The following is a 21499-nucleotide window of genomic DNA, read 5'->3' as shown; positions in this document are numbered from 1 at the left end:
GAGCCGAGCCACCTGTCCCAGACTGCGCGGTGGGTCTTCGGGGAATCAGGATGCCCAGCCCTGAGCAGCCCTTGGCCAAATGACGCCAGGGTCCTTAGAGGTGTGTGGTGGTGAGGGGGGCTCCACACTGAAAACGGAGCCCACTGTTCAGCAGAGGTGACCGTGACTTGCGGAGGTAAAGGGTGTGGGAGGGGGAGGGCAATGGGGCCTGGAGCTGTCCCAGGGGATGGGCATCTGCCCGGCTCTGGAGTGCAGACACCAAAGCCCCACAAGGGACGGTGATTCCCTCTGAGGGGGCGGGGGCGAGGCCTTACCCATCCACACCTCTCCGAAACAGCCCTGGCCCAGCTTGACCTCCAGCCGCAGGGACTCCCGGGGGATCTCCCAGGCGTCTTTGGCCAGGCCCTGAGTCTGTGGCTTGGACGTGGGGCACACGGTGGTGAGGCGGTGGCAGAGGCCGTCGGCATGTTCTGAGGACAGAGGCGGGGAGGTAGGGTTCAGCAGGGTGTCTGCCCTGGGGCCTCCCTGTCCCACGGTGTGTGTGTGTGTACACATACACGTGGCATGCACAAGGGACACGCGGGATGCCCTCGAGGCCAGGCATCCACACCTGTGCGTTACACACCCTCATCCCTCACACAGGCCCACACTGACTCGCGCATCTGCTCGCTGAGTTATTCATTCATACGTTCATCGGACCCGAAAGGGCAGCCACCCAGGTGAGTCCCAAGGATGCAGTGCGGGACAAGTCCAGTGGAATCCTGCCCTCAGGGAGCTCACAGGGCAGGGGGAGCCCAACTTCCCCTAATCACCTCCCAGGGCCACCTCCCAGGACCAGCATGACCGAGGAGAGCAGTGTGTGCAACAGCAGGTGGGCTGGGTGGAGTCTTGGAAGGCTTCTCAGAGGAAGTGGTGCCTGAGTTTCGATCTGCAGGGGAGTGAGTGGTGGACTGAGACCACTTTGCAGGGGCAAAAGGCCCTGAGAGAGGAACAAGCCTCTGGGTTGTAGGAACTGAAAGGAGGCCAGAGGGGCTGCAGGGGAATGAACGGGGAAAGGGGGCCCCGGGTAAGGCAGGGAGGCCGGCAAGGTTTACAGCAGCCAAGGCCTTGGAGGCCAGGTGGGGATCTTTATCCTGAGATTCCAAGGTCATCTCTGGAGGGTTCTAATGTGGGGGAGCAGTGTTCAGAATGAACCCTACGATGGTGGCCAAGGGGACAGAGGGGTGGCAGATGGTAGAGGGTGTCGGGGGGCCCAGCTGACAGAGAAGGAGGTGGCACAGGATGGGGAGTTGCTGGCACTCTCACGATGGGCCGCACCTGCACACAGACGCCACGGCCACAGCCACATGCACACAGGCACCCACAGAGACCCGCCCACACAAGTACACACAGACCCCATTGCCCCGGGGGAAGCCCTGAAGCGTCCGGATAATGCACACACGCCCACACCCACAACCTGAGCCCCGGTGTGTACCGGGAGCCCTCGCTCCCTCCGCCTGCCCTGCCCTGCCGCTCTCTCTCCCTCTGCTGCAGTCGGTCTAGCCGCCCCCTCCTCTCCCAGTAACCGGTTCAGACCGGTCCTAGGGCTGCAGAAACAAACGACACCAGCCTAAGCCCCCTCCCTTCCCTGCTCCCCTCCAGGCAGCCCTCCTCCCCAGCCAGCTGCAGAGAAGGAGAAAGAGGAGGGTGGGCATGGTGGGGGGAGGGGATGGGGAGGAAAGAGGAGGAAAAAGAGGGGGAGGGAGAGGGGAGGGGGAAGGGAGAGAGAAGAAAGGAAGGAGGGGCAGGAGGGAGAAGGAGGGAGGGGAGCAAGACCCCACACTCTCAGGATAACAGAAGCCCCAGCCCTTGTTGGCCCCAAAGCCCCCTCCAAAGGGTCCCCGGAGGAGGGCTGAGCCCCAGGCCCAGCGCCCACTCTGCCCCGCCCTCACTGGAGTAGTAGGCCACCAGCTGCTGCAGACTGTTGAACTGGGTGCGGGAGGTGATGTAGAAGCCACCGCTGTCCAGCTTGCGGATCTTGTAATGCTTCACATTGAGGCCCTTGGCGTTGTCGAAATCGGACACGGAGAGGCAGTAGGCGCCTGCAAGGCAGGGTCAGAGAGGAGCCGTGACCCCCTCGCCCAGCACACCCCGCCCCCAGGCCACAGCACTAAGTGCAGTTCTGTGCCCGCCCAGCACAGGTAGACAGGGAGGCCAGAGGCGCAGGCGCAGCCCCAGCCCGGGGCACAGACAGGTCCAGTCCGCCCTGTCTCTGAGCACCCAGCCCTCAGGCAGCCACCAAGGCAGGGCCAAGTGAGCAAAGGAACACCTGATCAGAGAACCTCCCCAGGCACCTCAGCCGGGTGCTGAGGTGCCTGCAAGATCTCCCAGGCCTGAGTGTATATCCCAACTGTGTGACCTGGACAAGTAAGTCGCTTGGGCCAGTCTCTGGGCCTCAGTTTCGTCCTCTGCACAATGGGGCTACTCGCAGAGATGCTGGGAAGATTGGAGACCACATATAAGAGGGCCTGGCACATAGTAGGTGCTCAGCAAATGTTTGCTAGGAGCCAGGAATGGTCTCGTGGCTGTGTGTCCCTGGCTTAACTGCTTCCTCTCTCACAAGGGCACTCTCTATGTGGGGCACTCCCCACACCTTCCTGAAGACTCCATCAGGCAGGAGCGGGTGGCTGGCTAAGGTTGCAGCAGTCATGGGCAGGAGGCCATGTGCTGGGTGTGGCCTACAGGCTGACAAGGCAAAGATGGGCCAGCCCTGGTGGCCTCCTCCCTGCCTCTCTTAAGCCTGGAAAAGTTTTTGGCTGGAAAAGTTTCCTCCTGCCTAGCAGGCCTGGCTAGGAGCCTTTGTTAACCTGAGCCCAAGAGAGGCCTGGGGTAAAGGCTCCAACAGCCAGAGAAAGCCCTTTTCAGAAGGTAGGAGCCATCATGCTAGAACCCCAGCCCCCACAGCCCATGGGCTCTCTGGATAGTCCTCAGGTGGGGGTTACAATCTCCAGTGTCAAGAAGGGGAAAAGGAGACCCAGAGAGGGAAAGCAGCTGGCCTCAGGTCACCCAGCAAGTCAGGCACAGAGGACTGTAACCAGGTCTCTAAAGCCTGCAATAGGCAACCATGACTAACAGATGGCCCAGGCCACATACACATGGATGCCAGCGGCCTGAGTCTGAAGCCAGCCCTGACCACATGTGCGCACATGCAGGCATGCCCATGCCAGGTGGCCTCCTGCTCACACAGGGACACACGGCCCAGACCCCCCAGGCACGAAGACAATCCTACAACTACCCACTCCCACCCAAGAGGACCCAGACAATTGCACCCCCACATGCACACACATGCCTGGACCCACGCATGGCGTGCCCGGCCACACAACTGCTCATAAATGCACACACACGACACGGATGCTCTGCTTCCCATCTCTCGCTGAGCCCCAGGCCCACGGGACGTGGCCCAGCTTCGTTTCCATGGTGATGGGTTGCCTGCCACCCACTGGCAGAGGGGCTAGAGAGAAAAGGGGTGATCTGTGTTCTCTGGCTGGGGGAGGGACAGAAGAGGCCCAGGGGCCTGGACTGCTGGGGAAGGGCATCTCTAGAAGCCCCTGGAGACGGAGAAGAGGGGCCTACTTCATTAGCACCCACCCTGGGAACAAGTCTTTTACTGTGTGACCCTCGGGCCTCCTGACAGCCTGTGCCCATACCTCATCCGAGGAACCTGAGGCCAGAGAGGCTAGATGAAATCTTGAACCTGAGGCCAGAGAGGCTAGATGAAATCTTCTGCTGCACCTCTGGCCACCCCAGATAACTCAGCTGTCCTCAGATGTACCTCCCTGCCTTTGATCTTACCACTTCCTCCACCTGGAGGGCCCTTCCCACCTGACACCGGGTACCAAACTCCTATTCGCTCTACGATACGCAGCTCAAACAACGCACAGAAGACAGTTTCCATCGGCCAGCGGGAGTGGTCCTACCTTTCGTGGTCTCACTTTCTCGCACTAGGAAGGTCCCTCTTGGGTTTTCCGCATTGAGCAGTAACCTCTCTGACTCCCGTCTGGTGATCTTGCCAAAGTACCACCTGGGACAGGAGGAAGGAGGGTGGGGTCAGTGAGCCAGGCTTCCGGCCACCCACCGTGCCTCTCTCTAGGATGCGGCCGGGGCCGTTGGCAGCCAGACCACCCACTCCAGCCCAGGAGAGAAGCTCCCAACCAGCTCCTGGCAGGCAGGAGGCCAGAGTCCATACTCACTCTTCGGCCTGGATAGAGTCAGAGGGCGCCACATAGTTGCTGGGGATGTAGCCCGTCTGTCCTGTGCTGAGTGAGTGGGCCAGCCACCAGTCACCCTCTCTAAGGAGGGGGAGAGGGAAGGAGCAAAAGAGAAGGAGCCATCAGTGGTGGGCCCCGAGGCAGCAGTCTTCACAGGTGCTGTGCTGGGGTCCCCAAGGCCAAGTGAGGCACCGGCAGCCATGGGACCAGCCTGAGTTTCCGTGCTGCCAGGCCAAGCCGGCCTGGACTTCTCTCTCCCCGGCCCAGATGCCTCTTGGCCCAAGCTGACTCAGACGCACTTTGTCCAGGACTGTGACAGGACTGACCTTGGTCAGCCTGAGGCCCAAATTCACAGGGGCAGAGTCCTGGAATAGGGAGTAATCGGCTTCCCTTCATAGAGACAAAGCCATCTCAAGATGCCAAGAGCTGTCTTGGGAACGAGGGAGGGAGCTCCCTGTCTCTGGGGAGCAAGCAAGTTGTACCAGGAGGCATGATTCCTGCCTAAGATAGATGTCAGGTCAGATCATCAAAGCCATCCCAAAGCCCTGAGATTTGGAAGCTGGTGAGGCCAGGCTGGAGGTAGGGGGTGGCCCCCTTTGGGGGCTTGGTGACCATCCAGGCACTAACCCTGCAAACTAGAGCAATGCTTGCCTTTGTCACATATCACCGGTCATACCTAAGGGGCTCCTTGGCTGAAAACTACGGGTTTCCTCCTGTAGCCTACCCACATATGGGGGAAACTGAGGCCAGAGGGAGCTGGGACTTGCCCAGAGTCACACAGAGTCATGTCAGAGGGGCTGAGGCGGCAGAGCCCCAATGCCCAGGGCACTTCTACACTAACTGCCCCGTGAGGAGGAGATGGGGACGGGGACAGAGGAGCTCCCTGCACGGTCGGGTCCCCTGGGCCTGGGTGGGAGTGGGGAGGGGGCGAAGTACCTTTGCAGCCATCTGAATGTGAACCAGGTCTGGCTGGAGCGGGGGTCCAGAGACACAGAGAAGAGAGGAGAAAGCGAGAGCTCAACAGGAAAGAAGAGGCAGAGATGGGGGTGGTGAGAGAGAGAGGCAGAAAGAGCGAGGAAGAGAGCAGGACAGCAGGCGGTGCGGGGGACCAGGGACAAGGCGGGGCAGCCACAGAGGCCTCACATCCAAAGCAACCAAAGGAGATGGGGAGGGGTCCAGGGGGAGTGAGGGGAGGCCAATGGGAAAGGCTGCCTGAGAAATAGGGTCCAGCCCCCTTCCATTCCCACCGTGCAGATGGAAAGACAGGCCAGAGAAGCGAAGGCCTCTGCTCAGGGTCACACAGCCAGGCCCAGGCTCCTGACTCCCAGACCAGAAGGAATCTTCCCCTACAGGGTATGGTGGGGCTCGAGACCTTGCTGAGCTTCTCTCTCCAAGGCTGCCTTTGGACCTCCCCATGACCATGACCCTTAGAAGACACACAGCAAGCAGGATGGGCTCCCCCTTCCTCATTGCCAGGGCCCAGAGAAAAAAGCCTTGCCCACAGTTACACAGTATGGACTTGAACCCAGATCGCTGGCTCCTGCTGCTTCTGAGCTGCCTCTGACCCATATTTTTCAGCCCACTTTGAAGATAGAGAAGTTGAGGTAAGGAGAAAGCAGGTTGCGAGAGCTCTCCAAAGACTGGTCAGAATACAGGTGAGCACCCAGACCTGGGGGCTCAGTGGGGTGGGTTGAGGCTGAACCAGAGGGTACAGGGTGCCCTCTGGACAGCAAAGGGAGCATGACTGGGGCTGAGGGCCCACTCAGCCGTGCAACTGCTGCACGAACACTCAGGCAGAGGCACGAGCTCACATGGGGGTCTCTGCTCGAGAGGGAGGGCTCGGGAGTAAGGGGGCAAAGGCAAAACTCAAGGAAGGGCCTTGGAAGCGTAGGGCCACCATCCAACCCCCTGTTGTGCTAACACCCAGGAGTGTCCACATTTGTCTGTCCCATTTGATCCTCAAGGCCCCCCTGTAGGGAAGGCAGGCCTCAGCCCCCAGATGAGGAATCTGTGGCTCAGAGATGTCAAGGGAGCAGCCCAAGGCCACACAGCACCCAGGCTGGAGTAACCTAGCACTTTCTGAGGCATAGAGATGGGCAGAGACTTGCCCAAAGCTACAGAGCAAGAGCTCCAGTCACAAGAAACAGCTGAAATCTTCCAGTCAAAGCCTTCATTTCACCAATGGGAAAATAAGGTACAGAGAGGGGCAGTTATTTGCCAAAAGACACACAGCAAATCGATGGCAGGGCAAGGCTGAGAACCAGGGTCTGCGTGTCCACGGCCAGACACAGAAGGCCCTCCTGGACCCCTCCTGGAGTCCAGAGGCTCAGAGGCCCTCAGGAAAGCCAGGGGAAGACAGAGGAGGAGGCAGCAGGACAGGGGGCAGGGAACTGAGCCAAGGTCTGGGTCAGAGGCTACAAAACGAGACAGATTGACAAAGCCAAAGTCTGCAAACTGGCCGGCCTCTAGGGAGCCCCTATCCAGGCACTCAGAGTGGAAGGCTGGCAAGGAGCATGTGCCCAGAGGCCAGCCGAGCAGGGCCCAGAATCAAGCAGGGGGTCAGCCTAGCTGACATTACCCAGACTTCAGCCAGCAGATCTCCCAGCTCCCTGACATCAGCCCGTATGTGAGTTCGGGGTTTCCAGTCCAGGTTTGGGGTTTCATTTAGTTCACAAGGCAGGGACGAGGGTCACCGCCATCTCACAACAGACCCAAGGCCCAACTCTGACCTGGTCCCAGCTTGAGGGGCGTCTCAGAGCTGGAGCTCCAGACTCAGACCACTCTGGGCACCATCCAGCTCACCACCTGCAGGCTATGTGACCTTGGCCTTGCCTCAGTTTCCTCATCTGTAGGATGGGGATACTCATGCCTCCACCCAAGGATGTAACATACCAGCACAGGGCCTGGCACACAATAGGGGCTCAATGTGCATGAGCTGTTAGCACCTCGATTTGGCTTAAAAAGGAAAAACAACTAAATCTGCATCTCTATGGTACCCCTCCCCACTATCCAAAATGTTTTTAAAAACCAAAGCAGCTAAATAAATTAATTGAATAAAATGAAAACAAAAACCAAAGGAGCTCAGTCTCAGTCTGCAATAACGATTTGCTGCGTGACTTTGGGCAAGCACCCTACCTTCTCTGGGTCTTAATTTCCTCACATAAGCAAACAAATAAATAAATAAATACATGAAAATTTCCTCATCTATTACAGTCACAGACTCTCCCTTGCAGGCAAAGTGTATAAAGCAGTCAGCAACAAGCCGGGCTTAGGGTCAACGGAGATAATTACTGCGATCGTCATCCAGGCCCACCTGAGAAATGTTGATATCAAGCCCCATTTTCCTATGTCAGTGGTCTGGGAGGCTCAAACCTGCCTTGGGTAGCTGCCTGGGTTGGGGGCTGGCCCCACGAAGGTCCCCACAGCTTCTCAGATGGGTCCAGTCAGCAGGGACACCAACCTCCGCCCAGACTTGGAAGTCATCTATCTGGCTGAGTAGATTTACTACATCTAGCACCTTCCCTGGGGGCCTGGTCCTTATCAGATGGATAGGAAGAAGGAAAGGAAGCGAGGGAATTACACACGTTCCCTGCCCCACCCCTCATCTTCCCACGTGCGGCCAGAGGAAAAGCACTGAACCAGGAAGGAGTCCTCCAGCTGCAATGTTACATCCCATTCACTAGCTGTGTGACATCAGACAACTGACCTCGCCTCTCTGAGCCTCAGGATCCTCTTCTTGGGACCCTAAGCCTTGAGCCGGCCAAGCCGGCATGTGATCAGGAGTAAGGCAGCCTCAACCTGGGAAGAATTCTGGTTTGGACACTTATATTTAACTCACTGGGACCATCGAGACTGGTCAGATAGGCACTTTGGGGACTGCAGACAAGCCAGGGCACCCCGAGGCCTGGGCACACGCCCAGTGGGGAGAGGGCAGGGTGAGGCCGGGACAGTTGTATGAGGAGCGCAGGAAGGTGTCCCCTGCCCTGTGGTAGAAAGTGGAACTGGAGTGAGGGCTCCCCCAAAGAAGCTGCTGGAATCTGAGTGGGAGGAAGGGGCAGTTCAGGGGACGACCCAGACTCACACCCAGAAGGGCCCCGACTCCTAGAGACTCAGACACCAGGGCTGAGGGCTTGGGCCAGTCAGACCTCAGACCCCACTGGGCTTCCTCGGACCCAGAGCCACACAGCACACAGGGTTCTGGGCCCCGGGGGCCATGTGGTCTGAAGGTCCAGGAGCAGCATCTCCAGACCCTGCTGCCGTGAGGCCCCCGACCCGGGAAGCCCCGGCCAAACCCTGTCAAGAGCCAGGCTTGCCCTAAAGCTCTCCCCATCCTGACACCCAGCCCAGCAAGTCCCTCATTCTTACAGGCCCAGGGGGGCAGGGCCGGAGGAGTGAACAATCATGGGCACTGAGCGATAACGGGAGAAGGACACGCGAGGTTGTCCCTGGGCGGCTATGAGACCTGAACACCTCCAATTTAGGTGGCCCATCTGTCACCAACCCCCTTATCCCTCCACTTCCTCTAGTACCACCCCCGACTCCACCACCACCCGACTTCTCAGGCAAAGGGGTGGCTGAGCTTCGCATGCGGGAAGGGTTCCTGGTGCCCCGCCTCCAGTCACAGCGCCTCACTGCCATCCAAGGACAGGCCTGGCCCGACACCCCCAAGCCTATGTTGGAAGGCAGGACGAAGGGAGGGGAGGGGCCAGACAAAGGAAAGGGTGAGGGCCGCCCTCTGGCTGGAGGTGAAAGAGGCAGAACCAAAGTTTCCAGAGCCTTCCTTGCCACCACACCTCGGCTCAAGCTGTGGCCCCAGCCTGAGGTGCCCTTCCCATCACTGGTTGAGATTCTCCCTGGTACTTCAAAGCCACCAACCTGATGCGTCCTCCCCTGCGCGGGCCCTTCCCTCCTCCTGGCTCGCCTGCACCCTACTGAGTCCTCCTGCAAGGGCCGTGGGTGGGAGGGCCTGCCCCCCCCCACCCCTCTGCCACCCCTCTGCCACCACTAGCTGTGTGACCTGGGGCAACTCACTCCGCCTCTCGGGGCCTCAGGTTCCTCAAGTGCAAAATAAAGCCAAGAAGAGTTTCTACTTCCCAGGGCTGCGGTTGACGGTGACGTGTAAATAAAACGACGCCACTTAAAGCGCTCCCACGAGACCAGGCTCGCACACAGAGCACGGCGAACCATGGCTGTTTGATTACTGCTGGTTCAGCTTGCTCAGCGACACCAGCAAGGCACCCCCGCCACGCCAAGCAACAGGTGATGTGGGGACCCACGAAGGCGGCAGACCTGCGAGCAGGTCTGGTCTGGGGGAGGCAGAGGCAAACAGCTGGAGCCACACGGGGACTGGGGCGCACTAGGACTCTGACACGCAAGGGGGAGGGGGAAGGTTGGGAGGGGCCCCTCCACCCCCAGGGAGAGCGGCGCGAGGAGGGGAGAGTGCCGCTGCCCGAGCTCTGATCCTGGTTTTGCTACCCGGTAGCTGTGTGACCTTGGTCAAGAGCCTTCACGTCTCTGAGCCTCAGTTTCCTCATTTGCAAAAGGGAGACAGCCCCTCCCCCGTCACTACGGCCCCGGGCAGGATTGCATGGAGGAGTAAATACAAGGACATGGGTAAGAACGCCTGGCACAGCACCTGGCCCCTCTTTTCCCTCGTGCCTCACAGAGAAGGCAGTCCTGAGCTGGACCTTGAAGGGCAAAGAGGAGTTTGCCAGGCAGAGACAGGAGAAAGGTGTTTCAGGCAGAGGGAACAGCATGCACAAGGGTAGGGAGGCATGAACAGGCACGACACCCCTGGAGATGGTGACGTCCGACCTCCCTAGCCGGGCCTTTGAGGCCGCTCAGGGACCAATTCTACTCTATCTTCCAGCACCTTCTTGCCTTCCCACAGCCCTGAGGGCGTCCAGCCCCGCACCCTCCTGTCAGCCGCCCCTCTGAGAGGGATTGCCTCCCGGCCACTTCCAACTGCTACACAGTATCACTGTTCTTCCTCGGAGGACCTGCCTGAAGCTTCCAGTCCCCATGGTCACCACCAGAGGGGAGCACACTGCAGGGACCAAATGCCTGAGCGTACCCTGGCCCTGCCCTCTGCCTGTCACTTGGCCTGGACTGGAGTTGCGCCCCGTCCGTTGCCCCGCCCCTGGCTCCAGGAAGGCCCCTTCTCCACCCAGGCCTCACCTGGCCGGCACTGGACCCTGCATGCAGCTGGCACTCAGTGTGGGCTGACCGGTCAGGATGGAGGGCGGGCAGGTTAGCAAGAAGGTGGGTGGGGAGGAGGCAGGACGGTGAGTGAGGGCGGGATGGTAGGACCCTCCCCAGTCTCGGCCCAGGGTTAAGGTCAGGACCTGGTCACACCGGTTGGGGGTAGGGCATAAGCTGGGAAAGCTGGAAGGGGACAGCCAAGGGAGCCAGAGACCACAGGCAGGGACATGCAGAGGAAGCACATGCAGACAGCAGCCCCGCCCCCCTCCACCAGCGAAGCGCCCCCCACCCAGCCCGCCACCTACGAAGTGAGTACACACCTGACGTCCACCTTCCTCCTAAGGGCCAGCGAGAGAGAAGCAGAGAGAGGGAGAGCTGAGGGAGGGCTGGAGGGAGCAAGCATGAGCCAGGAATCGGGGCGGGGGGGGTTCCACTGAGGATGGGGGCACAGCAGGCCCCATCGAGGGCAGGAGTGCAGCAGGTGCTGAGCTCTGCCCCGCCCTTTGTCGGCAGTGCCTGAAGGAGCAACCTCCTGCCCCCCTGGGACGCTCCCCACCCCTCACTCCTGGGCATATGGCCCCAAACCTGCGCCCACCCCCGGTGTACTCCTGACGGGGAAAGGAGAGCAGGAAAGAGGAGAAGAACGCCCCCCACCTCATAGTTACAGCCCCTCCAACCCCTCACTAGTTCATTCCCCACCTGCTCCTGCTCCTGTTCCCCTGCCCACAGGGGCCCCAGAGCCAGCTTGGCCCTAGGATGCCCCCCTCCAAGGCTGGGACCTCTGGAGGTGAACCAGACATCCACACCCCATCCCACCGTCTCTTCCCATGCCCAGTCATAACCCTCTCACACTGAGTGCCTGGTACAGGTCCCCTGCCTCTCCCTATTTGGGCCTCTCCCCGTGCAGCTAGACATTCTGGCTCAGCCGGCTGCCCCAGGCCCTCCAGCCCCAGGTCCCTCAAGAGGGCACCTCTGGGGGTCCAGCCTCCAGGTTTAGGCCCTGTTTTCTGCAGTCCTGGGTCGTGCCCTGATCATATGGTCTCTGTGAGGTCTGGGGCGCTGTGCTCTACGGAGTTACTGAGCCCAGATCCCTGCCCTGGGAGCCCTCCCAGAGCCCTGACCACCACCTGTCTCCTCTCCCATAGCCCCAGGACGGTTCCCTGGACCTCGGCTGGCCTTGACACTAGCCATGCCTGCTGCCCATCGCACTGCCCCTGGCTCTGAGGCGCTCAGAAGTGGCTCTGGCCCAAGACCAGGTCCCAGGGATAGGGCCCCAAGGGATGATGGGGAAGGGGGTCACTCACGTGTTGTTGACAATCTGGAGCCGCTCCCCTTTCTTGAAGGACAGGTCAGTCTCTGTCCGAGACTCATAGTCATAGAGGGCCACAAAGGTGGTCACTCCACCTGCAGAGAGGGGTGGGACATGTCAGAATGGCCAGGGCCACAGCCTGAAAGAGGGGTGAACAGGAGGGCCCTGGGCGGGATGGAGGTCGGTTTCCCACAACCATCTGGGCCCAGCCTGGAGACGCGGTCACCTTCAGAGGGGGGTGGGCCTGCAGCGTGTCCACTGCGTGTGTGCGTCTGGGAGCCCCTGCGAGGGCGTGTAGGAGGCACGTGCGTCTCTCCACATATGAATGTGCCCACCGGGCTCTAGGTGATTCTGAGGGCTGGCTTCTGTCCAGTGCCCATCTTCCCTATAGCCCCAGAGGCCCCCAAAGCAGACATCTTTGTGTTGTTCCCAGAGCCTGGCACACAGTAGGTGCTCAGGAAGCAACCGTGGGTAAATGAACCAGTGAATGAGGGAAACTGCACCCGGCTAGGCTGCTCGGCTTCTCTCTGTGTGACTCTTGGTGCTTCTATGTGTCTGGGGAGATCTCGGCTCCAGGTGGTGTCCCTCATTAGAGGTCCTCTCTGTCCCCCGTTTGAACCACAACCTTCACCCCGCACATCCCCCCAAGAGCCCCTGTCTACCCTTTTTGTTCCTTCAGAGCGGCACCACCTTCTAACACCCTACCCAGTTTACATGCTTGTTCTGTTCTTCTCCTCCATCGGGGTTTGTCTCTTCTACATACCATTGTGTCCCCAGCCCCAGAAGAGCCCAGCACACAGGAGGGACACCAAAAATGAACGGGCCCTTTTGTGGGTCTCACTTGGGCAGGTGTCCACGGCATCTGTGAGTGTCCCTGCGTGTCCTCACTGCGTGTCTGTGCATTTGTGTGTCTGTGAGCCTGTGGGTATCTGTGATGACGCTCCTAGCCCAGCACGTGTGTGTTTCCCGTGTGTGTCTTTGAGGGGCTTCGGACTGCGTGTGTGTGTGTGTGTCTTAATCCGGGATGCTGAGGTTATTTGTGTATGTGTGTTTCCATTTGTGTGCATCTATGTTAGGTGTGTGTCTGCGCACGTCCACGTGTCCCTGCGTGTGTCTTTATGTGCACAGTATCTTCCAGTATGTCTGATGGTGTCTCTAACTCAGCCTGTTTAAGTGTCTGCACAGATATCTTGGAGTGAGTTGCTGGCTGTGTGTGGCTCTGAGTATGTCAAGGTAAGAATGCAAGTATTTATGTGAATGTCTTGTGTGTGTGCGTGCGTGTGTGTGTGTGTGTGTGTCTGGGACCATACAGGCATCTCTCTCTTAAGCATCGCTTGCCTGGAGCTGCCATACCCCAAAAAGGCCAGCAGAGGGCGCAGGGGTGCATCTCGGCATTGGGCTGGGCGCCTGAGGACCAGAGCTCCCTTTGTCCCTCCTAACCTGCTCTTGCCCCCTCTGCCACCCAAGACCTCCTGTCCTGACCCATCTCTGGGCCGACCAGAGTCAAAAACAAAGCCTCAGACCTGGTCCCTGTACTGTCCTGGGCAAACAGCCCCCTGGCTCTCTGGCCTCAGTTCCCGCCTACAGTCCCACATCTCTAGACCCCTTTATACTCTGCATTGGATTCACCCTCAAAGGCAATGGGATGTGTACCACACTTTCCGGTTTATAAAGCCCTCCCCAACCACAGCCTCCAGGAAACTCCCTACAGTCCCCAAACCCGAGGAACCCACAGCCTCTGCCCCGACGGTGAGAGGCCCGGCCAGCAGGCACCCACACTCCCAGGCCCACTGACCCGCCAGTGGCCCCGCCCTCTGCGGGGAGGTGACTGTGTCCGAGGAGTTGAAGCCCCCGAACAGCTTGGGCTCAGCAGCGGCAGAGGGGAAGGCCGTACTGGGGCCTCGGTGGCCATCAGCGGAGGCTGGCTTGCTGGGTGTCTGTGAGGTGGGGAAGGCACCCCCACCACCACCGTGGGTGTTCTCAGCAGGCTCCAGGCTGCGGCGCCGTTGGCTAGCATCCTTGGGCTTGCTCTTGTTGCTGCCCATGGTCCTGGCTGGGGATGAGAAAGCACCCTGGAGGTGAAGGGCTCTGGGAGCAGGCAGGGCTGCTGGGCCTAAGCCCTTTAGACAGCATCTACCCTCACCCATTCTACAGATGAGGAAACTGAGGCCCAAAGAAGGGTACTAGCCTCTTTGGGTAAGTTAGACTTTCAGAGCCTCAGTTTCTAAATCTGTAAAATGGGAATGATGACGAAACCCATAAACGGCTTCCTTGGTATGAGGCCAAGCAGCAAAGAAATGACTTATAATCAGAAGCCCTAACCTCCCCACCTTCCCCTGAGTCAGTTTCTGTCTGTCATGGGCAGGGACAATCTGAGTCATGTCTATATCCGAGGCACACAGCACATAGGAGAGGGCTCACCGAGGGTCTGCTGAGCAAATACATGACTGACTAAAATTGTCTAACAGCAGACGGGAAGGTGCTAAGATATACAACCAAGGCAGAGATATAGCAGGAGGCTGGAAGGAGAGATGTCTGGGAGCTCACCCCAGCCACAGGGCCTTTGCACATGCTGTTTCCTCTGCCTGGATGCTCTTCCCTGACCACTTCACCAGAATAACTCAGGCCTCCTTCAGTCCTCAGCTTAAAAGTCACCCCCCTTGGGAAGTTTTCTCTAAATCCCTTCTGGCCTAAGTCCTCCTGGCTTTTGTACCTCTCCTTGATAACATGGTATCCAGAAAAAAAAACAAGCTGAAAACTTCCCAATGATGCCCACAGCCCCGCCACCCTCTTTTGCCTCCTACCTCCCAACACACAGATCCTGGCCGGCCTCAGCTCCCAGTGGGCCTGGTCTTCCCACCCATCGTGGCCACGCCCCCCTCCTCCCTCACCTTGGCAGCCCTGGTGGGTCACCGCCTCACCCGGTGGAAGGCAGGGGCTGTCCCAGAGGATCTGGGAAGCAGCCTGAGGTCTCAGCACGAACACCAGGTGTGGAGTCAGGGGGCTCGGACGAGAGGCTCTGCTCCACTTCTCCCGCTATGTGACCCTAAGCAACTCACTTCCCCTCTTTGGGCCTCAGCGTCTTCATCTGCAAAACAGGGATAAAGCAGACTTTTCAGGGCTGTTGTGAGGACACGATTAGAAAGAGAAATCACCACGGCTCTGGCTCTTGGGTCACAATTTATCAGGCTCTGACTGAAAGTTCCAACGTTAAGGGCTTCCCAGACCTGAAACAGCCTTTGGCCTTCCCAAAGCATCTTATGAGCACGAGCAGGGCAGGGTTTGGCACGGTGGTTAAGGATGGGCTCTGGAGCCAGACTCCCCAGACTCAGATCCCACCTTTGCCCCTAATCGGCCGTGTGACCTCAGGCAAGTGACTTAACCTCTCTGGGCCCTGTTTCTTCATCTGGAAACAATGGGGTCATCCAGCTCCGTGGCAACCGAACGCCACAAGTATGCCCCTGCCGGGGACATAGCAGGTCACCCTGCTACATCAGCTCTTACCGATATCGTGTGATTCTGGACACACCGACAAGGTGGGTTCTGAATATTCTCCAGGGAATGCGGCAGTCCCTGCAATCAGTCCAGAATTTCCTCTGGGAACCCACGGATGGGGAAAAGTGCTCTTGACTGGCCGAGGCCTTAGGCAAGACGGCTGGCCCTGAGCAAGCCCAGCTCTGAACGCTCTCCTCCCTGTGTGAACCTCAGCCAGCTCCTGCACCCCCTGGGCCTCGGGCTGACTGGCCACACGAGGTGGGCGTGGCCTGCCTGCTCCCAGGGGACATCCAGATCAGAGATTGTGAGGCTGGGGAGGCCCTGAGGAGATCTGCTCAATAGCCCAAGGGATCATCACCTGGGCCTCCTGAGGGACAGGCCAACAGGCCTGGGGACAAAGAAGACCAATTTCTATGGCAACCCAGTCCACTTCGGTCACATCAGCACTCATAGAGCTGGTGTCCCGTGGGCCCCACTGACCCAGTTACCCACAGCCCGGGCTTGCTGGAGGCCGGGCCCCGCCCACTGCACTCCCTACCCAATGGCTCCCTGATATAGCGTTCACAGCGCTGACTGAGCAGCAGGGGCTATGCTAGTCTACAGAGGGACACAGAGATGACCTGGCCAGGCCTGTGTCAGAGGACGTTTGTTTGTGGGACTTTCAGGGGAAATAAAAATTATAAAAATATATTTTTTAAATATAATTTTTTTTTTTTTAAATAGAGCACTTTCTAGGAGCCTGAACTTTCTTCAGAATGAACTAAACGGTGAAGGGTGAGCCCCCTGTCCCTGGAGGTAATCAAGGACAGGAGAAAGAGTAATTGGTCAATGTGCTGTGGAGAAAGAGGGAGAGCCAGGCCTGGACCAGGGCCAGCACTCTCCTGGCACCAAGAAAATGCACGTGCCCTCTTGGGAGGGTACAAGGAGAAGAAAAGACAGCTCCTGGTCCCAATCTCTTATACTGACCAAGACCACTCCTCCCAGGGCAGGAGAAAAAGTACAAGAGGGCCTTCAAAACCAGCTACGGTGGCCTGGCCTCTGTTTGCAATGTTTGTTGGTTTGTGGAGTTTCTGTTCTATTTGTTTTGTTGGTCTTTGTGGTTAAATCTGATTATACAAGTAACACGTGTTTGTGGACAGGCAGGCGTGTGGAAGTTAAGAGCTAGAGTACTAGAGTGTTTGAATCCCAGCCCTACCATCCCAGCATGGGACCGGGGCCTCAGTTTCCTCCTCTGGCAGTCAGGAAGAAAAACAGTGCCCACATGACAGGGCTCTTGAGAGAGTCAGCGAGGAAAGCACACAGCACATGCTCAGGACAGAGCGGCACTTTGCCAGCCTTGCCCCTAGAAGACAATCGCCTGGGCGTGACACTGTGTTTCCTTCAGGCATCATGGGAATGTATGACTGTAAACAAAACTGGGCTCCATCTAGTGCCCTTGTCTAAGCTCCCTGTGGGCAGGACTGGGTCATATCCATCTGCACCTGCCCCGAGGCCAGGACAGACCTGGTACCTACTAACTGTTCCGGAAATATGTGCAGAACAGACAAAAGACTAAATGAGCATAGACATGGTTTGCATCCTGCTTTGTTCCTGTCATGTCATGTTGTGGAGACCAAGTATCATTCCCGGATATTCAAAAACTCCCAGGGCCTGGACCTTAGGCCCTGCTCCAAGCAGTTTGCAAATACTCATTCATGAAATCCTCATGATAATCTAGAAGGCAGATACTAATAGTTTTCCTATTTTACCGAGGAAGAAACTGAGGCACAGAGAGATTGAGGAACTTATCTGAGGTCACACGGCGAGGGGGAAAGGGGACAGGGAACCACACTGGACAGGCAGGAATCAGGGGCTTGTTCATGGGGTCTACTGGGGGAACTCGTGGCCCCACCTCCTTGCCCTCGGGACCTCTCTCACGTGGAATAGTCAGATGCCCTTGGTGGATGGGGCACGAGCAGATAAGGCAGCTCCCTTCCCAGAGAAAGCCAGAGGTTTCTGGCTTCAACAAAGCAGAATGTGCTCAAGGAAGGACAGGCACATTTAGGGTGGGGTCTAGTCCCCTGCAGGGCTGCTGCCAGGGGCTATGTGACCTCAGGAGACACCACCCTCCCAGACCCCGGGGCTCCTTTCTTGAGGCAGGATGCTGTCTCAGGGCCTTTTGGTTCTGGGGCCCAAACGCCAAGTCACCATGAGTTGCCCATTCGAGAGGAGCCAACCCCACATCTCTTCCGCCACTTGCACACTCTGAGATACAGATAGACCCTTGTGGGGCCAAGGGGAAGTGGCGAGGCCTCCATACTGGGGGGTGCCTGAGGTTCCCAGAGGAAGGAGGCCCCTTTCCTCTGGGGAGCCGCTCCTAACCTCAGCCTCCTGACCACAGTCTCCAGACTGAGGGCTTGTGCACGGGAGGTGCCGGGAAGCAGGCCTGCAATGCTTGCCCCCTGTCCGCCCCAGCCTTTTCTGCCCCAGGGGCCCCGGGCTGACTTGGTGTCTCCCCTCAAGGCTGTAGCCCCAGCCCCGTGTCACCTGTCACCGTCTCCGCTCTGGCTCTCCCACCTCCCCAAATCTTCCTCAAATGTATGCCTCCCCCAACCCTCTCTCCATTCCCTCAGCCAGGCACCCGTCTGCCTGGGACTGGATGCAGGAGTCTGGCCCTGCTTGCACCCTCCTCCCTGTAGCCAGAGGCGTCCCTGTAAACCACACAGACGGCGGGGGCCTCCTCTGCTTAGCACTCTCCGTGGAAAACCGGAAATGACCTACGTGCTCGTGAGAGAGGGGCTGGATAAAGAAACGATGGTCTGTTCGTGGAGTGGACAGCCGTGCAGCTGATCAAACAGAACGAGAGCTCAGTGGCCTGAGGAGATGCGCTGTGAAGAGAGGAAGCTGCCAGCGCAGAACGTCCTCTGGGCCTCTCGCGACCTCAGTTTCCACAGTTGGAAAATGAGGACAATAATGCTACCGAAGCCGTGGGGTTAGCGGGAAGAGTAAATGAGCCTGTGCTCACCACGCACACATAGCACACGTATGTGCAATGATTTCTGTGAAGGAAACTAGCATGTGCGTAAGTGTGTCTATGAGAGCACGTGCTATAGAGCTGTAGAGAAAGTTCTGGAAGGATTCCAAATTCTTCACAGTGTTTCGTCCAAAAGATGTGGGATGGGGAGGGGAAAATCCCTTTTTTACTGTACGTATCTGCTGTATCACTTGACATTTAGAAATTACCTTGTCAAAAACTGTCTTTTAATGAGACTTAAAAAAAAACAACAACACTGAAGAGTTTCCCACCACTCCCCTCTGGATGAAGCCGAATCCTCTCTCCCATGGCCCCCCTGCTGGAGGGCACCACACTCTCCCCCCTCGCCCCTCCCCAGGCACACAGATGTTTACAACATCCAGAAGAGGCTGGGGAATAAACTGTGGTCCGGTCACGGCACACCCACCCCTTCATTCCCTACTCTGAAGAGCGTCACCTCCACTATTGTCAGGGCAAAAGGAGGCCAGGGGATTAGGAGTTGAGAGTGAGGAATCCAGTCGGGCCTGGGTTCAAATCCTGCCTCTACTACTTACTAGCTACATCTTCTTGGGCAAGTCACATCGCCCCTCAGTTTCTTTAAAATGGGGATAATAATAAGCCTAATATCTGGGAATTAAAGAGAGAGTCCATGTGCCAGGCGCAGAATAAATGCTCAATAAACAGCACCCGATGTTGTTCGCTGTCGTTGTTATCATTACCGGGGATGAGAGGAACAATGCGAGAGGAGGCGGCAGTCAGGTGGCCAGGCCTTGAATGCCACACACAGCGCTGGGAACTTTACAGGCAGCGGATGCCCCGTTGTCCTGACAGCACAATGAAGTAGGGGCTCCAACGGTGCCCACTTGACAGGCAGAACCAAGGTTCAAAGAAGCTAAACCTTGCCCGAGGCCATGCAGCAAGTGAGGGCACCGGGGTTGGCGTGCTCGAGGTCCAGGAGAGTGACGTACGGCGTGCTGTGCGGGCAGCCCTCACCGCCCCAGGCGCACCTACCACTCCACCACCTCCACCTCCCTGACACAGAGGCAACACAGGGGTCAGAGGCCAACCTCTGATATCATCGTCCATAACTCTGGACGCTCCTGGGAAGCAGAAGCATCACAAAAATATAAGCCTGGAGCCAGAGCGCCAGGTTCAGATGCCGCCTTGCCGCGTCCTAGTCATGCAGCCTCAAGGGGGCCTCAGTCTACCCCTTCTCAAAAATGGGAATCCGCACAATTGTTCCCACACAGCTAGCCTCGTTGTGAGAAAACATGAGGTAATACTTAATAGTGCCTCGCAGATAGGAAGTGCTCAATAAACACCAGCTACCATCATCATTACTGCGGAAAACCTTTTTTAGATCCTTGCTGTCTTTTGTAATCACTCCTCCAATGAGGCAAAGGCTTCCCAGATTCCTACTACGTGCCAAGCTCTGTGCACGGCCCTAGAGGGATTGTCTGGCGGAGTTCCTTAGGACCCCAGGCCTAGAAAAGCCACTTCGCGGGGAAAGAGTCCAGAAAAGACAAGTGTGTCCACGAGTTAACCTTGCTCTGAGATCCTTGCCAATCCAATGAGCTAAGAACAAGAAAGGGAAGTAATAAAGGGGAATTAGAAAAGAGAAGACAAGTATCATCATTTGCAGATGTTACCCGTGTAGCTCTGGGAAATCCAAGAGAATCTGCTGCAAAACCACTAAACAAAAAGCAAATTCAGTGGAAGGAAATTAAAAGCTAATACCTCCAAATCCACAATGTATCTATATGCCAACAGCGATCAGAAAATAAAATCAGGGTGCCTGGGTGGCTCAGTTGTTAGGCATCCAACTCTTGATCTCGGCTCAGGTCATGAACTCACAGTTCGTGAGATCGAGCCCCACATCGGGCTGTGTGCTGACAGCTCAGAGCCTGGAGCCTGCTTCGGATTCTGTGTCTCCCTCTCTCTCTGCCCCTCCCTAGCTTGCACTCTCTCTCTGTCTCTCTCAAAAATAAATAAACACTAAAAAAAATTTTTTTTTAAACTGTATGATATCAGCACAAAAACAAACAAATCAATGGAACAGAATAGAGGGTCCAAAAATTGTTCCCAAACATACAGGGATTTAACACATAACAAAGGTGGCATTTCATGCCCGTATAAAAAAAGGTAGATTATTTTTAAGATAGAGCTGAGATCAATGACCTGCCGTCAGGAAATAAATTAAAGTCAGATTTCGAACCTACTCCATATGCCTATAAATCCCAGATCAATCAGATTTAAACCACACAAAATAAAACTATGAATCTCTCAAACGGAAAGCAGAGAATAAATTTTCTAATCTCAGAACGAGAAAAACATTTCTTAACATGGCACAAAACCTAAAAATCATTTTTTTAAGTTTATTTATTTATTTTGAGAGAGAGAGAGACAGCACAAGTCGGAGACAGGCAGAGAGAGACAGAAGGAGGGAGGGAGGGGGAGGGAGAGAGAGAGAGAGAGAGAGAGAGAGAGAGAGAGAGAGAGAGAGAATTCCAAGCAGGCTCTGCACCACTGACACAAAGCCTGATACGGGGCTTTAACTCACAAACCATGAGATCATGACCTGAGCCAAGATCAAGAGTCGGCCGCTCAACAAACTGCGCGACCCAGAGACCCCAAACCTAAAAGTCATTTTTAAAATGATAAATCTATCATGGCACCTGGGTGGCTCAGTAGGTTAAGCATCTGACTTCACCTCAGGTCAGGACGTCACAAGTTCATGGGTTCGAGCCCTATGTCGGGTTCTGTGCTGACAGCTCAGAGCCTGGAGCCTGCTTCGGATTCAGTGTCTCCCTCTCTCTCTGCCCCTCCCCCGCTTACGTGCGCTCTCACTCTCTCTCTCTCAAAAACAAGTAAACATTAAAAAAAATGATAAATCTATCTACATAAAAACCTACAATGTCTGCATGGCTCAATAAATATCATAAACAAATTCAAAAGGCAAATAACACTAAGAAAAATATTTGCAACTCATATGATAGACAAGGGTTTACCCCTTAATATATAATGAGCTCCCACAAAATAAGCAAAATAACCAGATAGTTTACAGCAAGCCAAACAGCTCTTCAACATATGACAAGATGTTCAGCCTCATTTATAAGAGAAATGTAAATCAGGGACGCCTGTGTGGCTCAGTCAGTTGAGCATCTGACTCTTGATTTCAGCTCAGGTCATGATCTCATGCTTTGTGGGTTTGAGCCCCATGTCAGGCTCCACACT

At 56.7% G+C, this 21499-nt stretch overlaps 1 protein-coding gene across 4 annotated transcripts in view; it reads right to left on the bottom strand.

Moving 5' to 3' along the window:
• SRC (SRC proto-oncogene, non-receptor tyrosine kinase) overlaps positions 1 to 21499 on the bottom strand; it is a 60687-nt gene that overhangs the window by 6633 nt on the left and 32555 nt on the right. For 2 of the 4 annotated variants that reach the window (XM_060617272.3, XM_060617271.3), the window contains exons 3-11: positions 14649 to 14845; positions 13553 to 13810; positions 11753 to 11852; positions 10769 to 10786; positions 5184 to 5216; positions 4230 to 4328; positions 3957 to 4060; positions 1932 to 2081; positions 315 to 470 (exon numbers count right to left, since the gene is read on the bottom strand). In XM_060617272.3, the coding sequence (XP_060473255.1) occupies positions 315 to 470; positions 1932 to 2081; positions 3957 to 4060; positions 4230 to 4328; positions 5184 to 5216; positions 10769 to 10786; positions 11753 to 11852; positions 13553 to 13802 (910 nt within the window). In that variant the 5' untranslated portion in view covers positions 13803 to 13810; positions 14649 to 14845. The remainder of the gene's footprint in view (positions 1 to 314; positions 471 to 1931; positions 2082 to 3956; positions 4061 to 4229; positions 4329 to 5183; positions 5217 to 10768; positions 10787 to 11752; positions 11853 to 13552; positions 13811 to 14648; positions 14846 to 21499) is intronic. The other 2 variants (XM_060617276.3, XM_060617277.3) reach the window with 2 other exon arrangements.

This window comes from Panthera onca, chromosome A3 (genome assembly GCF_046562875.1).
Source record: "Panthera onca isolate mPanOnc1 chromosome A3, mPanOnc1 haplotype 2, whole genome shotgun sequence".
Classification (NCBI taxonomy): Eukaryota; Metazoa; Chordata; class Mammalia; order Carnivora; family Felidae; genus Panthera; species Panthera onca.
This window is presented reverse-complemented; position numbering and strand designations above follow the sequence as displayed.